General features: G+C 37.5%; 1 protein-coding gene across 1 annotated transcript in view; it reads right to left on the reverse strand.

The window, feature by feature from the left end:
* The window catches only part of LOC149016177 (kinesin-like protein KIN-14B), a 100,990-nt gene that overhangs the window by 49,911 nt on the left and 32,424 nt on the right, over window positions 1–18,655 (reverse strand). Inside the window, exons 9-12 of the mRNA XM_089157296.1 lie at window positions 4,954–5,045; window positions 4,407–4,558; window positions 3,937–4,110; window positions 1,158–1,304 (exon numbers count right to left, since the gene is read on the reverse strand). Of these exons, the coding sequence (XP_089013422.1) occupies window positions 1,158–1,304; window positions 3,937–4,110; window positions 4,407–4,558; window positions 4,954–5,045 (565 nt within the window). The remainder of the gene's footprint in view (window positions 1–1,157; window positions 1,305–3,936; window positions 4,111–4,406; window positions 4,559–4,953; window positions 5,046–18,655) is intronic.

Here is an 18,655-nt window from a genome sequence, read left to right on the forward strand (position 1 = left end):
CTTTAATATCCGTTCGCCCAATTGGTGGACTGTAAGCCATGGCAAAAGATCTACGGTCAAAGTCATCCTAGTTATACTCCCCTTCCCTCAATCCAGAGCTGACACTCAGATCATTTCCCTTTTATTTGTTTATTTATTTATTGTTCGCATCTTTTATTCCTGCTTTTAATTTATGCATTTTTTTTTATTATATGATGAATGGTTGGGATATGTCTATTATAATTTTAGTCCCAATTCGATCACATTAGATGTATGTTTTAGGACCACTCATTGAGATCTATTAATTTAGTTTAATTAATTAGTTAAAAATTTTGAATCCTTGCACTCTCGCATTACCATTAAGAGGTTAAATTCTAAAGTGGTATATCTCCCTGAGATCGACCCGTTAGCTACACAATACCGTGTGTTTGCGGTTACTTTTCTTTCACGAACACTATCCTAGGAACCTACAAACACATGGCCAGTTGGCAATTGGTCCACCCTGGCAACCAAGGCTTCGACTTGATAACTATGCAAGGTAAGAATTCTAAGCTTTAAAACCACCATGATCACACAACACACCAATAAGTCACTAAAGTAGGAGGGAACACACATTAACCATTAGAAGTACACATGATATTCCAAGGTAATGAATGAGAATACTCCAGTGGTTACAAGTATGGAACCTACCATACCAATAGGTAAGGGTGTAAAACGGCACGGTATCAGTAATTTGGAATGGTACAGAAAATTGGTACCTAAAACCGAAACTGTAACATACTGTTTTCGTACCCATAATTGCATAATGATACCAGACCGATACGTACAGTTTCGGTTCAAAAATAGTATGAAAATGGTGCAGTATGGTTTCATTACGTAAACAGTACAAAAACGATATAGAAATAGTATGAAAATGGTATAAACAGTACAAAAATGGTATGGTACAGTTTCCGTACTAAAATGGTAATTATTCAATACAGTTTGGTGCATACCATCAAGTATGACATCTGAAACCAATACCATAGCATACGAAATCATAAACAGATTTTGAAAACTGTACAGTACAATTTTTGGAAACAGTTCGTTAGGGTACGATTTTATACAGCTGGTTTCAGTTCTGTACCAAATTGACACCCTTACCAATACAAACACTCCAAAACTTAATGTAAGTACACTACCTGTAGGGCCTGAATTGTTGAATCTTGATGTTGTATCTGCTTTTTTTTATCTTGGTCCAATTGCAGAAGATGAGCAACTTGGTTTTTAAGTTGAGTATTTTGCTCCTTTTCGATTTTATACTTCTCTGCAAGTATAATATTTTCTGACTGCAACAACGGAAGGGGGAGAAATCACAGCATCCACGTTAACCATTCTTCTCAAAGGTAATTTCATAATACATGTAACAATAATAAAAATGGAATAAAATATCAAGCCATCCAATGTTCACAAAATTAATATATTTCCATGGAGGCTAAAAGCAATGCAAACTGGTAAACTTAGCAGTGACTAGGCATTGGAAAAGGGAAGCTAGTTTATATCACGCAGCTTTTTTCTGGAAAATCATTGGTGAGATTACAGAGTTTACAAAGGACTTGATGATTCAGTGTTTAAAACTTTAAAACACAACATACGATGAACTATGCTCCATAAGAGCATACATATGAAACCAATTTCTAGTAGGTTTAAAGCAGGATGTAACATCATGATAAGCATGCATTTACCATTATTTATTTGATTTAATTCCCCATACTTATTTAATTAAAGAGAGCTAATTGAGTATTTTTGTGTATTTTTCAGGAATAAGGAGATTTTGGATATTAGAGATAATATGGAGTAAAGTTGGCAATATATTAGATATTGGTGGATTTTAAATCATGGCATTCAATCTTGCTGCTCAAGAAATCATGAAAAGTGAGATCTTAGCCAAATTGGAAATAGGTGGAGGTTTAAGGAACAAAATTGGTAATAAATCTGAAAATCGGGTAAACAGACCTACCTTCGGTATTTTGGGCATATCTCTCTCGTATGAGCTTGGATTTCGATGATTCAAGATGCTATGGAACGATATTGAAAATATCTACAACTTTCCAGTTTTGAGTTTTTCCTCCGAAATAATAAAGGTCAAATCGACGGGTAAAGAGAGGGGATTCATTGTGTGCGGGAGACATAAAAGAGAAGCCAACCACAGAAAGGAAGACGGCGAACTCTCTCTCTCTCTCTCTCTCTCTCTCTCTCTCTCTCTCTCTCTCTCTCTCTCTCTCTCTCTCTCCCTCTCCCCCTATGTTTCATCTTTATTTTTCTTATGAACTTTATGATATTGAGTAGCTAGTTCCTTTTCTTTGGGATGTAGATGAACCATGCTTATTTCATTAATTTGATTGTTCTATATCTTCTAGTTGATTGTGTTTGAGTTTGGCCAAAGATGTTCTATAGCTCAGCGAACTAAGCGTGCCAAGCTTCCGCGAAGGACGATAGTCTTGCGAAGATAGGGCATATCTAGGAAGACCATCCCTAATTTGCTTTGAAGTGTAGAGTTATATCGGTTAAGGAAAAGCATTGGGGATTCGAAATCCCAAAGATCTTCACATATTCATAGTTTAAGTTTTTACATTAATTAATAGATTTAGTTTAAATTTAGTTTGTTGAATTCAATCTCAGTAACTTAGCCTTTTAGTTCCCCATAGTTCGACCCCGTACTTTTTGCTTGCTAGATTAGTACAGGATTTTATTTTTGATTGATTAGTAACCAACGATCACATTATATCCATGTTTATGTTTTGTAATTGAATTAGAAAACTTAGAAGTAACAGTGGTGACTATCATGGTCATAAAGTGGCTGGTGCTCTTTTGGAAGTATTCAAGGTCTTCTCTTTTATTTTCTTAAGAAGCCATAACGTAAACTTGAACTGCCTGACCCACAGCAAGTAGTTGAAGGTTGGCTTTGAGTTTAATAAAGGTAAACTGAACATTAAATGAATCTCTAGCAGTTGGACTCAACAGAAGAGAAACAGAGGGTAGTAACAACCAAGGGTAAGAAAGAGACCAGGGATTGATACAAGGGCTGGAATCCAGCATAACAGTTTGAGGGCACCAAGTAGGGCCAGACAGTAGCTACAAAATAGAAAACCCAACAATTTGAAATAAAATTAATAACCAACAATCAGAACAAGCACACCAAGCACGACCTTCAGTCAAAAATCACCAGTAGCAGCATAACTGAAAACTCAAGATGATAGCCAGACTAAAAAACTGAGTTGATCTTCCAATTGGAATCACCAGATCAATTACTAGCCTTCAGAAAAGCAGTCTTCAGGAAAAAAAATATAGCAGCAGTAGGACAGAAAACTCAAGTTAATCAATCCTCCTTGACAAATCAAGACACGATAGCTCTTCAATTGATGGAGGCTCTCCATGTCAGCATCATTAGATAATAATAGAAGCTATTAGAGAGCAGCCCTTTAATGGAAGCAGGAGGGTTTACCTCATATTGTAAGCAGCAGGAGGTGGCTGCACACCACACGAGGAAAATCAATGAAAGAGAAGACCCAGAATCAAATGAAACACGAGAAAACTCACAGACCTGATTACCTGAGCTTCGATACCATGTTGCAATATCAAGGTACTGTAATCAGGTCAACAAGAAGAAGAGAGGAGAAGACAAGCCTCACAAAGGAGGAGACTTGTGGCCAGAGAGAACAGAATATCTACCATCAGGAATCCCTTATAATGTAACTTAATTATAAAAAATAATAATAATAATAACAAATAAAAATAAAAAGACCATACCACCCCTGTACCCACAACACTCCAAAATACCCTAGTAAACACAACTGACAGAACTGCACTAGAATTTAACAGAGGCTAATGTTTATAGAGAATAATTACCATGGTCAACCTAATTGCTAAGATTTGGAAAGAAAAAAGAATTGAAAATTTGTCCAAGAAAGTTTCAAGTACCTTTAAATCTGACTGCAGTGTAAAAGAAACTTTCCAAGCCTTCTGGACTTCATTGAAAAGCAAGACACACTGGTCATTTGCATCTTTCAAGGACTGCTTTAGTTCCACTATTTCTTGCTTTTGATCGCCGATTTGCTTTTCCTTCTCATATAATTCCTTGCGTGCATCATTTGCCTATGAAAAAATTAAGAATTCAAATCAGTCGCCAACCATACAGTTTAAGAAAAATAACCTAGTTGATATAAATACATAATATCCAATACCATATATCTAAGTTTCAGACCACTATATCAGGGTTAATAGAGTAACTAAAAATTAATAATCCAGATATTTCAGTAAGTTGAATACCTACTATTTCTAGTGTCAAGCCAACAATTTTGGACAATAAGATGCAAAAAGACTAGAAATGGAAGCCAAAACAAACATTTAACCTCTAATTTTTTAATACAAGAGATTACAAGGAAACTTACAACATCTCTCCATTTCTTAATGGTATCTCGGTTACCAAGACTTAGCTCAGCATTTCGAGCTCTTGAAGAAAAATTGAGGGAGAATAAAGTCTCAGAAATATTTGATATATTAGGACAAACATGGACAATCATCAGTGTCTTAGAGCTTCCACCTGCAAAAAGGATTATCAAGCAAAATTATAAATTACAAAACCTTTCAGTTTCTTAAAGTTTGTTGGTTACTCTGGCTCTTGCAAATAGGACAGTAATTATAAAGAGGCAAAGACAAAAAAAAAAATTGAAAATACACGTTTCATTATATGCCCAGTTCTTTATTTACTTCTAATCAGAACCACAGAAGAAGATTCAATTACGAGGACAGATTAGCACTGAACCCATAAACAAGTAAACAGAATACAAATAAAATAGAATGATGACCATGGAAAACAAACTTCAGTTATCATGCCTTAACAGCAATGGACGGGCGTGTTGGGTAGAGTGCATAGCAAGAAATAGACAATGAAATGACCAAGCAAAATTCAAAACAATTATATGCATTTGGACAAACCTAGTGAATCTGCAAGAATTTTGGTAAGATTTGAGCTTTCATAAGGTACAATATCCTTCTTTGATGTCAACGAATATAAAATATCCCCCAATCTGCAAACCAAAAACAAAAACAAAAACAAAAATCATGAGGACATGGAAGAAAATCATCACCAGTGGACAATATGTATATATCCTTAGAATTTACATGGTTCAAGAACTTGAGGATTATATATCATACTATCATACTTCATACTATACCATTATATAAAAGTAAAAACTGAGTTTTATTTGGTATACTTTTCATTGGACCAACACCCCCCCCCCCCCACTTACGCTCACAAATACATCTTTTACCACTACTTCCTCCCAATAGTTGCATCTCTTAACACTACTCCAAACAATTATTTTATTATTTTATTCATTCAATGTCATTACTAATTTTATATAATTGTTATATCAATTCTTAATTCCTGAAAATAAATTAGCAAAACTTTATATTTAATTCATAAATATTCATTTCTAATGTCTCCAAATAAATTTCTAAATATTTTATCTTTTCATATATTATCAACTCACTCCTATTATCACTGTATTGTGTTATCCCATGACTAACCTTTTTTATATTTCCCATTGAATCTACGTCCATACATAATTATCTCTAAACTTAGTTCCGAAATTAAACTCTAGACTAACCCTAGGAATCAACACTAACTTTTGACTCCAAAGCCTGCATCTCTTTGCTAATCAATACTTCCCTTATTTTTCTCCTATAAATATTGTTCCCAACCGTAAAACCTCCCATAGTCTTCAACTCTCTCGAAAAAACCTCTCTACATCTTATTTTCGGAAAACTCTGTTAACAAAAGAAAAATAGAAACACACCATTTAATAGGTTATTCCTATTTCCTCTCATCATCTATATCTTTTTCCTAATTTCACGTATGCATGCTAGCAAGGTAAAACTCTCCATTTTAAGATTCCAGAAAAAGAAAGATGCAAATCTGAAGTTCCTTTGGTTAGTTTCTTATTTATATGCTAGAAGTAACTGATAAATTTTATTTTCTTAAACCAAAAAATAAGGAGGTCTCTTTCTTCTCTTAATTTATTTGATTATAATTTTTTTTTTCAAATAAACATGTACGTAAAAGGGAGTTAGCGGAAAAAGAAAGGCCACATGATTATTGGAGTCACACAAAAGAGGGAGATAGGAAATCAAACAAAAAGAAAAGCACTACCAAAGGAAGGATAAAGGATAAAACAATTCACCCATCATTCTATGAGCAACTCACTCAGTCTTACACAACCATGTTTCTATTACATTCTGTGCCTTAATAATTGGGCTCAAATATTTTTGTTATCTTATTTGAATTTCACTTTCTGAACATTCGCTTATAATGAAGTAAGAAAAAATTGCAAATATTAATTTGATATTTTTTTGATGAAACAAGAAAACACCAAGAAATAAAAAAGGCACGCGATGCAAAAAACACAAGTGATGCAGGAAATTAGTGGAAAAAACAAGCACGCACACACATTGACCTTACAAGTGGACATAAGTCTGAAAATAAGGGTAGAATTGTCTCCCGTGTAATAATTGTAATAATCCCACATCGAGAATTTCTTTTTTATTGTACCCTTCTATTATTATAAATAATGACTGACGGTGTCTCTTTGACACAAGTCAAAAGTAATCAGACCATTCAACATGGTATCTGAGCCACAAATCTAGCCACAAGATTTAAGAGTTTCTGAGAACCCTAAAAGCCATTGTTGTCACCCTTCTTCCATCACAGCCACCACCCCCACCCAACCACCCCTTTACCGCCAGATCCTAAGGACCTCCAACAGTTAGCGTGAGGTTCCTAGGACCACCACCTCTTGCCACCGGTCTACCTAACCCACCTGCGAGGCTCATAGGGGCATCGCCTTACTCCTACTATCCCTCTGGGAACATCACAATCCTTTTTTAGCCCTTCTAGAGCCTTCCGCCACCTCTCTTGACCTTGTTCTGAGCTTTCGTCGAACATATGCGTTCCTATTCCCTTGGTGGTAAGCAGTTGTCTCTTACCAAGGGCCCCTTTTTTTATTCATCATATAATTCCATCCATATGAAGATCTTTGATTTTTTTTTTCACATCTGTTAATAACCGGATCAATGCAAAGTCTATTAAATCCAGCACTATTGGCTATTTTGGTTTGTCTAATGCGGAGGACACTACTGTTATTCGTGAGACAGATTTTTCCACATTCGAAATGAACTCCGTCAAGCTCATCGCAAGAAATAATCTTTCATGGTCTCGTTCGATTGCTCTTACGATGGGTGCACGAGGTCTTACTGGACATCTCTGCGATACGACAGTGAAACCAGCGCCGCCTAGTTTAGCTCAAGATAAGTGGAAAACTAATGAATGCCTTGTTATGGGATTTTTACTCAATTACATTGAACCTAGTATTGTCAAAAGTTACCTCCTTCCTAATGTTGCTACAATCTAGAAAGTTACAAAAGATATTCTAAGGTTGGTAATGATGCACAATGCTTTGAAATACGAAGACAAATTCATCAGTTACAATAAAAAAAAACTCACCCTCCCTCAGTACTACAATACTCTTTGAGAATATTACCAGATGCTTGATTTCTACTGGCGGTTTACCCCAACATGAACCACCGATGTTGCTGCCTACCAAAAAGTGTGAAGACAGCTGTGCGTGTATGATTTGCTGGTTCGCTTGAATATAGAGTCTGATCAAATATGCACACATACTTTCACAAGAACCTTTTCCCTCTTGGAGCAAGCACATGCAATGATAGACACAGAGGACAGCCGCAGGACTGCTATGGTTCATACTAGTACACCAAAGAGATATGTCTTGGTTGGTGGTACAAGAGGCTATCAAAGTTGTATTGGTGACTCTTTCCGTGCTACCATCAAGTGTGAATATTGTCGTTGGGAACATCAAAGAAAGGATAAAGTGCTGGAAATTACATGGCCAACTACCTAGTTTCCGTGGAGGAGAGGGAGTGCTACTCATGGTGGAACTTCCTAAGCATTCACAAATCAAGCCCTTTGGAAGACAGTGGTGCACCAACTCGTCTCTCCCCAGATGAGCTCCAACATCTCCATTAGTTATGACCAGGTTCAAAATGTTTTCTTCCATACCAACTTCAAGTGCTAATCTTGCCTTCGCCATGGTGACTCCTTTTGAGCCACCTTCCACCTCAAGTATTTTTGGTTGCCATAGTGTGTCCTTGGGCTCTTCCTCGTGGATAATAAACTTTTGGGCAACCAATCACATGCTGGTTCATGTTCTTTAATCCATTCAGATTTCCATGTTCCTTCAAATTATATTGTTCATATTGCCAATGGGCCCCTTTTGCCAATTTCCAGAAAAGGATCCATCGTTTATTCGCCATCCTTACAGTTTATCTTTAGTCTTGCATGTTCCCAATTTTTCTACGGATCTTCTATATGTTAGTAGCATCACTTGGTACTTAAAATGCAAAATAACTTTCTTTCCTTCTCATTGTGCTTTTCAAGACTTAAAAAAGAGGCATACGAATGACAATGGTAAATAGACAAGGGGACTTTACTCACTAGATAGTTCTCCATCAGTGTAGACTATGGTCTCCAATTCCTCTTCTCTTGGTTTTTGTACATAGCTTTTGCGGCATAGTCGCCTTGGCCACCCTACTTCATCAACTTTAGCTAAGCTATCTCCTGATTTAGTTAAACATTGTAATCTGAATGATTTCCATTGTGATGCTTGCGTTTTAGCAAAGCAAACTAGACATATTTATCCTATTTTTGATCATCGTAGTATACATCCTTATTGTTCCTACCTCATTATATATGGTTAGTTGCCTTTATTGATTGTCGCACTAAAACCACGTGGGTGTATCCACTTTACCAAAAAAGCGATGTGTTTTCTTTCTTTCAAATTTTTCACAAAATGATTATCACCCCATTTTGAGGCATCTATGAAAATTCTTCAAACCGATAATTGGACTAAATATTCAGTTGGGGAATTCCAAATCTCTTTAGCAAATCACAGCATAATCCACCAAACTACTTGTCACCCAACCTCAAAATGGAGTAGCCAAACACAAAAATAGGCAGCTCCTTGAAGTTGCTAGATAATTGATGTTCACCATACATGTCCCTCCTTGTTTCTAGGGAGACGTCGTCCTTGCAGCAGACTACCTTATAAACCGCATGCCAACTTGTGTCCTACAACAACAGTCCCTTTGAGGTTCTTTTGGACCTCCTTTACAGTCCCACCTATGATCTTTAGGTGTGTGGCCTTTGCTCAAAACCATTAATGAAAAACTTGATCCTTGGGGTTTATAGTGTATTTTCCTTGGGTATTCCACCACACAAAAGTGGTACAAGTGTTATCATCCCCCTTCTCGTATGGATCTTTGTTTCCATAGATGTGGTGTTCCGAGAAAACGTTCCCCATTTTTCCGCTACACCTCTTTAGGGAAGAATAAGTCTAGTGAAGAGGTTACAGTTTTCATCCCTCTAAGGGAAATTCCTTTTGATATTCCTGCTAACGATGCCCACTTGACAAATGGAGTAACTAGACAAGAACAACAGCTCATAGACAAGAAAAGTGACATGGCGGGGGGGTAACAACTTAAATTGCAATCTACCCCAAAAACTTGTCATAGAAAAGCAGTGAGAGAAGTTCCCTCTACCGCTCGTAGGCAGTCGAATGTTCCACTTCCTTATCCTACTAACTTTGGATCATATCAATCATTATCCCAAATTTTCATGGCTATGTTTCTCCTTTGTCTGTCCATAACATCTGGGAGGAAGCATAGTCATTCACATTAGAAAGAAGATATGGATGAAGAAATGCGCGCCTTGGGAAAAAAAAAACCAAATGTGGAATTTGGAGACTACCTATTGTTGGGTGTGAATGGGTGATTGTCATAAAGCACAAAGCTTATGGTACTATGGAAAGATACACAACCAGACTAGTAGCCAACGATTTCACTCAGACCTATGGGATTGATTCTTAGGTTACCTATGCCCCAGTTGCAAAAATGAGCACAGTACGTGTGGTCCTCTCATGTGCAGTGAATGAAGGAATGGGATTTTCAGCAACTTGATGTGAAGAAGATCGTCCTCCACAGGAGATTCAAGACGAGGTGCATATGGATGTGTACCACCAAGGTTCACTTCTACTGAAACTCATGGGAAGGTATGGCACATGGTGGGATGTGAAGAAGATCATCCTCCACAGGAGATTCAAGACGAGGTGCATATGGATGTGTACCACCAAGGTTCACTTCTACTAAAACTCATGGGAAGGTATGCACATGGTGGGAGATCTCGCCGAGATCTCGCGAGATATCTCGCTATTTTGAGATAGCGAGACCAGAGGAGAGACGAGATCTGAGAGATGGGAGATCTCGCCAAGATCTCGCCATATCTCGCCGAGATCTCGCCATATCTCGCCGAGATCTCGCCTCTCTCTCGCTGCAACCATCAAAACTTGCCAGAAACTTAATTTTTTGCCAGAATTTGTTGGGGATTCAACTTCTAAACATCTTTAAGACATCTACAACATCAAATTATCATCATTCAAGCATATTTCAACTAGATTTCAACAAAGGTAAGATTTCCCCCCAAATTTGAATTTTTTCAAATAGAATGTTCTACAATGGGTGTGAGTCTAGAGTAAATATATGTTGATCCACAAGCTTTGATCTACACTTTCATGGAAACCAATTTAATGTGACATTTAAACCGATATGTGACATACTACAGTGATGAGTTGACTTGGGAGTCATATGTGGCCACCGTTCAGAATCAGTTGATGCAGAATGTTGAGTGATACTCTTGCTGTCTTTAGTCTTGTAATCTTATTACTCGCATACTCTTGTGATTGTGAACTTATGAATTATGATTTATGACTTACTTGAAGTCTAAAACTTCTTATGGTTGTAAAATTTTAAAGACATTTAAGTTCTTTGATAGTTTGATGTGTAATGTATTTGATACTTTATAGTTGATAACATGAATTACTTGATATCAATACATTACATGTTGTCTAACCTTGCATTTCACAGCATTTCAGTTTTACACATAGGGTTGACTTAGAAGACATACTTAGGGTTATTTTCTCACAAATCTAAGGCCATCAATGTGTTCAAAAGGCCTTAAATAGGCTAAATACCAAATTTCAGCCCAACCGGGGACCTAAAACCCACCGAGATGGGCCACCGAGATTACGCCAAAATTTTAGTAGATCTCGACCGAGATCTCGCCATCTCGGTCAAGATCTCTCTATTTTGGAGTGGCGAGATCTCGCTCTTCCCACCATGGGTATGCAAACTTAAACATGCTCTGTATGGGTGGGTTAAACAGTCACCAGGAGCAGAATTTGCAAGATTTCATAAGACTCATGGTGCCATCAATTATAAACAGAGTAACGCTAACAATACCTTGTTCATTAAGAAGATTGGTACTCACATAACAGTAATCCTAGTATATATAGACGGCATTGTAATCACAGGTAGTAATGAAGAGTGACTTCAGCTCTAATGGCATTTTGCTGCTGAATTTGAAATCAAAGACATGGGAAAACTCAGATATTTGTTGGGCACTGAACTAGCATAATTGGCTAATGATCTCTCTCTTTCTCAAAGAAAATTCAATCAAGATTTTTTGACGTAAACAAGGATGTTAGGATGTAAGCCCGCTGAAACTCCTATTGAGCCTAACTTACACTTGAAGGCTAAAGAAGGAAAGCCTATGGATAAGAGCAGCTATCAAAGATTGGTTTGGAAGCTGATTTATTTGTCTCATACTAGACTAGACATCACTTTTGTTGTTAGTTTGGAGAGCCAGTACATGCATGACCCTTACTCCTCACATCTAGATATTGTCTATCAGATCCTAATATATCTAAAGGCAGCAAGGAATTTAGACTTCTCCTCCTGGGAACTTGAATATTGAGACATATACAGATGTGGATTGGCAAGGATGCCCAAACAACAAGAAGTCTACCTCTGGGTACTGCACTCATGTCGAAGGAAACTTAGTGACTAGGACAACTAAGAAACAGGCATTTGTTGCTACTTGCTAGGTTCAATGCTAGAGCAAAATTTCGAGCAGTGGCATAAGGGATTTGTGAGGGGATTTGTGAAGTGTTGTGGTTAACAGAGCTACTTCAATAACTGAGTGTAGAGTCAAAAGCTCCTATACAGTTGCTTTCAGATAGCAAATCATCAATCAGCATAGTGCATAAACCAATTTAGCATAATAAGACCAAGCATGTAGAAATTGGCAGGCACTTTATTAAGGAGAAGATCAAATCTGGATTGATTAACATTTCCTTCATCTAGTCTCAGAACCAGAAGGCTGATATCTTCACTAAGAGTCTAGGTACTAAAGTTCTTTAAAACATTTCTAGCAAGTTGGGAATGCTAGATATCTATACACCAACTTGAAGAGGAGTGTTGTAAGTCTGAAAATAAAGGGTAGAAATGTTTCTAGGTATTATTTGTCATAGTCCCACATCAGGAATTTTCTTTCTTATTATACTCATCTATTACAATCAATAAAGCCTGTTATTGTCTCTCTATACAAGTCAGAAGTTCCTAAACCATTCAATTGGGGGGGGGGGGGGGGGGGGGAATAAACAAACAAACAAACGGAAAACCTAGAAAATCATAATAGTTTAACGGAACTAAAAAAGTAACAGTCAAAATTATGAAACTATTTTTATAGATAATAAAAATAACCCAATTCCCCTCCATTCGAAAAATATAAATCCAAAAAAATATATATATCCAAAGGTATGTCTATTCCTAAAAACACTCACTTAAGTAAAACCAAATTTTTTATAAGTTGAACTCTAGCAATAAAGTAGCTATCAAAATTTTACGATACTCTTTTTGGGTGGATAAAAAAAATAAAAAACAAACTTAAATGTGTATCAAACAAAACTTAATCAAATTAAATTCAAATTACCTTTTCATTAATTCTACAAAGGTATCCATCCCTAAAACAAAATTTTCTCAAAAAAAAAAAAGTGAATATATTTCAATCTCCCCAAAAAAAAATTCAATTCAATTTACCTATACAATATATGAGGGGTGGAATCCCTACTTTCATTAAGTGACTCCAGATTTCCACGTTTCATCCCAAATCTCTCTTTCCCCAAATAAACCCCACTTTTCACATGATATATATGTAATAAAAACTATAAAAGATTTTACAAAAAAGAAAATAATAATAATAACACTTAATTTTACTCAACATGTTAAAGTAAAATTCTATGATGACTTTTTAGAAGGGAAAAAATCTCATTCAATGTATTAAACCAAAAGATTTCACAATATTTTTCAAAAAATATATATATCCTTCAATATGAAAACGTCTTGGTAGATGTCAGGAGGTAAACAAGAGAAAAGAAATTAGTAAAAAAAAGAGAACTCCCGAGTTAGAGCTTGAGAACCTCAAGTTAGTGCCTGGCTCTAACTTGACAGCCTTGTTTCCCAAGTTAGATTGGTCTTTTTTTCCCTTTTTGAAGAGTCCTTGTTGGATATGTAATCATATTTCTCTCTATAAATAAACTATTGGTTATTAGAGAGTTACATTCACGTAAGGCCTCCTTGGCTGTTGTTACTTCTCTTTCTTCTTTTTCTACCTCTCACCTCCCCTCTGTTTTCTTCTGTTCTAATTAGCTGCATTTACATGGTATCAAAGCAGTAGGTTACAGTTTAGCATTCCAATTTCCAGGATTTTTCATTCAAACAATCTCTTGCAATACTTGGGAGAGAAATCACTGGTTTGAGGAGCTTCCTGGCTTTTGTTTGAAGGGAGTACAGCACCTCATGTTGGTTTTGGTCTTTGGATGGTTTATATGCAATAAGAAGTGTTTAAAACTTCTTCTATCTGATTGAAGGATTCTCACCACCACTTCTGGATGTCAGTTCTGCTATTTGGATCTGATTTATATAGCTGTCTTTTATGTAGGAGAAACCCTAGAAACTAGGGGACCTACAAAGTGGGCTACTAGACTCTTAGAATTAAACACATATTCTTAATAGATAGTAAAGAAAGGAATTTCCAGCACTTGAAATCTGATTAATCATGCATATAAGACAGCAAAAGTAGAGAAATAAACACAATAAGTCTTACTGGTAAGCAAACTAAACAAGAATCAATAGGGAAACAAGGGGATGGGGATCTTGGCAACTTAACACTAAATTGAATGCAAGGGAATTAAGAAACTTAAAGAAAAATAGAGCTGTCCTAATCAATATCAGATTTCTAACAATGAATTCAACAATTAACAATGTAAAGGGAGTCTTGGGAAGTTTTCGTTTTAAACAAAATTACTGCCAAAGAATAAATGAGAAAAATATTGGGAGAGATAATGTTACCTGCTGATATTTTGAAGTAGTGGTGAATCCTAGGAAAGGAGAAAAAAATATTTTGAAGTAAAGGCGTATCCTAGGAAAGAGAGTAGGTGATAAGAGAGAGGGAGAGAAAGAAAAGAAACAAAGAGAAGGGAAAGGAGACTAACAAAAGACAACTAGACTGTCGTATAAGGGAAAGAGGGAAGAAAAAAAACAACGGTTTTTTTCTGCAAGAAAATTATAACAAACGTGGGGTTTGGGGAAGAAGAAGAAGATTTCCAGGAAAGAAACTAGATCTTTTTTGAGAAAAAAAGAGTAGATCTTTATAGAGGAGAGCAAGGGGAATTTTTCTAGTGGGAAATAAGGGTGAAAGGAGGAGAGAGAGCAGGAAAAACTAGTACCGCTAGGAGAGAGGGAGAGAGAGAGAGAGAGAGAGAGAGAGAGAGAGAGAGAGAAAGAGCAGCGTGAGCTTCTTTTCTAATTCTTTTTTTCATTCATTGATTCCCAAAAACGAATTCCATACAAGGTTTAAATAAAAAAGTTGATCCCTCACAACCCTACATGTTTAATTCCCAAAATAACCCCGACTTAAGTTGTATATATAACCCAAACTCAAAATAATTCAAAATTGGACCAAAATAGACTCTAGGCCCAGCCCATAAAGACTCAAATATGAAATTAAAATATTTCAATAGTAAACTACAACCCAACCCACTAAGACTAAGACTAAGGAAAATAACATGACAAACTGCCTATGAGCAGTGTTTCTCATCAAACCATAGGATCCTAGCAATCCAATAACCTCCGAACTCATCATCCATCCACATAGATGCTGTCGTGGGATGATCTCTACGTCGGCGTCGCCGGTAAACTCGGAACTGCTCACTGATGTTCTTGTCAATTTTTCTGGTTCTGCAATCAAAAATTAAATGTTTTCTTGATCTGAGTATGCTAGGGGAGCACAATTAATTTGCTTTAAGGCTGTTCATGTAAGAACAAAAAAAGCAAATCTTCTGTGTGGTTTTTGACCTGTTTTTTGAGACAGGTTGGATTATTTTGCTGAAATTCTGTGGACAGCAGTAGTAATTGATGACTGAAACTAGGACTGAAACAAAAACACCATCACAGGTTTTATCCTTCTTCCAATCAACTTACTGAACATAAACTTGAAGCCAAAGGGGCTACTGACTTCCATCAATGGAGTAAAATTGTTAGGGTAGTAATTATTGGAAGAGGGCAACAATACCATTTGCTAAAAAGCCTGATGTTACAGACCCTAACTGGGAAACAGTGGATGCCCATATCATAAGACATACGTTGAATTCTATGAAGAAACCTGTCGTGGACTTTGTTACCCACACTGATACTGAAGAAACCTGTTGTGGACTTTGTTACCCACACTGATACTGTCAAGGAACTGGTGGAGTATTTGAATGTATTGTATTCCGGTGGGGACAACATATACCACATATATGATCTATACCAGGAGTTCTACATAGTTGATAGGAAGGGTCATCCATTGACCCACCCAATATCTCTAAGATTACAAAAGGATGTACTAAGAGCTGAATTCTGTACTTCCCATTACTTCTAATGTTACAAAAATGCAGAGCCAGCATGAGCCCTTTACTATTATGAGTATTGGGGTCTCCGGGAGGAGCTTGATTTAGTAAGACCTCAAGTCTTCGGTGGTGATAAAAGTGTCCACCTTATCTGACACCTTTTTGCAGGTTCTCCGAGTTTCTGGAAAGAACTCTTGTAACACTACATCTAGTGACACATCCACTTTTGTCAATTCACTAATAAATCATAGATCAAATTCTGGAGATACTCGCGCTCGTGGGAATACTATTAGAAGAAAACCCCCTACCACTTCTCAGGAGTTTATAGATACACCAATTAGGGCAGGTCATCTCTGTGGTCGGCCAAGTCACATACAAAGATTTTGTTGGAAGTGACAAGCCTCCTGGGGTCCCCATTTGGGTTTGGGGGGGGGGACAACTTCTAGACCCCCAAAATAAAAAAGAAAAAGGGGGGGGGGGGGGGAAAAAAGTTTTTTTTTGTGTGGGGAATTTATTAATTTGATTAATAAATTAAATGCCCAAGGGCAATATTGGAAACTCACTATTAGGGCGGTTACAAAATAGGGTTATATATTTTGGTAACCACCGCATTAGTGAGGATGTAACTGAGTGATTCATTCGCACGAGCGAATCTCTGAGAAACGGCGGCTCCATCTCTCTCTCCCTCTCTCTTAGAATCGCAGGCTTAGAAATTCTTCTTTCCTAGTATTTGATCTTCATTCCATTAATCCACGGCATTTGGGTTGTGGATATTATTCCCTTTCCCTGTGATTGTGGAATCTCGCCGGTAAATCTTTGGTGGTGGAACGAGAACGTGGATCTAGACTTCCGCTACGAATACTTCAAGTAAGGGAAAGCGAATTCAGGTAAGGAATTTTTTCCCCATCAATCAATTGAATTGAATTACTTTTGATGTATTACCGACATTGGTATCAAAGCCATTGGTTCCCACGTTTTTTTGTTCCTCCCCATTGTTTAATTTTATTGTATGGATCCAATGGGAGGATCAAGGGTTTAATACGAAACCCATGGGAGAATTGATAGGGTTTTTGGAAACCTTTATATTTTGGGTTCGGATCCGAGTGGGAGGATCCTTGTGAATTTCCCTATTAAAGATTTGCATGAATTGATAATCCATGATGATAATTATTTTTGTTTAATAATTAATGCTGGATTTTTTCATGTATTTTTTGGATGATTTTTTGGGTGAAAAAACGTGTTTTTCCGTTTTTTTTGAAAAAAAATTTCGTTCAAGAAAAATTGAAAAATCGCCGTTTTTGGTCACTGTGGACCAGACGGATGACCGTCTGACTAGACTGTCGTCCGTCTATTATCGAGTAGTCACGATGACCCGGACGGAATTTCCGTCGGGGGAGCACGGTCATCCGTCTCGGGCTGGGCAGCCGGTCATCCGTCCGGTCGCAGAATGCGAGATGGAATTTCCGTGCGGGCAGACGGTCATCCGTCTGGGCATAAAAGGCGGACGGAATTCCGTGAACGGCGGCGGACGGCAATCCGTCTGGGAGATGGATTTTTTTGGATATTGGTCTGTCCAGTTCAGAATGTGTTTCTAACTTACTGGACACCAATGGCCCGACAATCTGTGTGATGTTTGGGCATTGAGGGCCTATTGGGGCCTAGTGGGAGCTAATGAGGTAGAAGTGTTCTGTGTGAACCACCTCATAGCTTTAACATGATTGCATGTTTTATTTTAATAAAACTATTTTATTTTGGGTCTATCAATCATGTTTCTTGCACAGAATGAAACTAGTGTATAAGTCTATGTGGGTTTGCATGAGAATTTGATTGAATGTTTGTTAGCATCTCTTTTGGTTTAAATGCTTATCCCATAGGTTGACTATGCTAGTGTGATTTGTTGTTGCTTGAGTTGTGTTTTATGCTAGAATAGTTGAACTCATCCTAGTATGTAATGTCTCTAGAATAAATGGCTGCTACCAAGAGCATTGTTGCTAACTTCGCGAAAGGAGATAAACCGAATGAGAGGTATTATGACCTTTGGCACCGAAAGGTGCAGTATCTCCTAGAAGAATAGAACATCTTGGAAACCGTAAACTAGACCATGTCCCCACACGAGGAAGGTACCACTGCACAGATATAGCGGGAACCTTGAGCTTTACAATGCCTGGAAGAGGAAAGACCGGGTAGCCAGGATTACAATCCTGAGCTCCATGAAGGATGACCTGATGCTTCGATTTGAGAAGCATAGGACTGCAAAGTCTTTGTGGGAGGCTGTGAAGTTCCAGTATGGAGGGACTTCCACCACAAGAGGCTGCCAGCTCGGACTCACCTTTAACGGTTATAAGATGCGCCAGGGTCACACCATGAGGCAGCATATAAACATCATGTCCAACATGATTAGTGAGTTGAGCGAATGTGGGCGCCTAAAGGCGATGAGGAGCAAGTCTCTGCATTCATTAGGTCATTGCCTAAGTCTTGGGAGCATATGAAGATCTTCTTGACTCATGTTGATGAGGTCAAGACATTTGATCAAGCTGCCAAGCACCTTGAGCTAGAGGAGAATCGGATGTTGGCCGATGTCCCTCACATTGAAATAGTTGCTGCTGAAGCAAGCACTCGTAAGGGTGCGAGGCTTCAAGCGCAAGAAGGAGAGAGCTCAACCTCGGTGGTCTAGGCAAAGTAATAGAGGTGGGAACGAGAAACAAGAGTGGTTTATGAGACATGGTTTTAGAGTTGTATTTGAAAACAATTCTTTGGTTTTGTATCTGGGTGATACAGTTTAT

This window comes from Hakea prostrata, chromosome 5, assembly GCF_041222555.1.
Source record: "Hakea prostrata isolate BN-2017 chromosome 5, UWA_Hpros_2, whole genome shotgun sequence".
Classification (NCBI taxonomy): Eukaryota; Viridiplantae; Streptophyta; class Magnoliopsida; order Proteales; family Proteaceae; genus Hakea; species Hakea prostrata.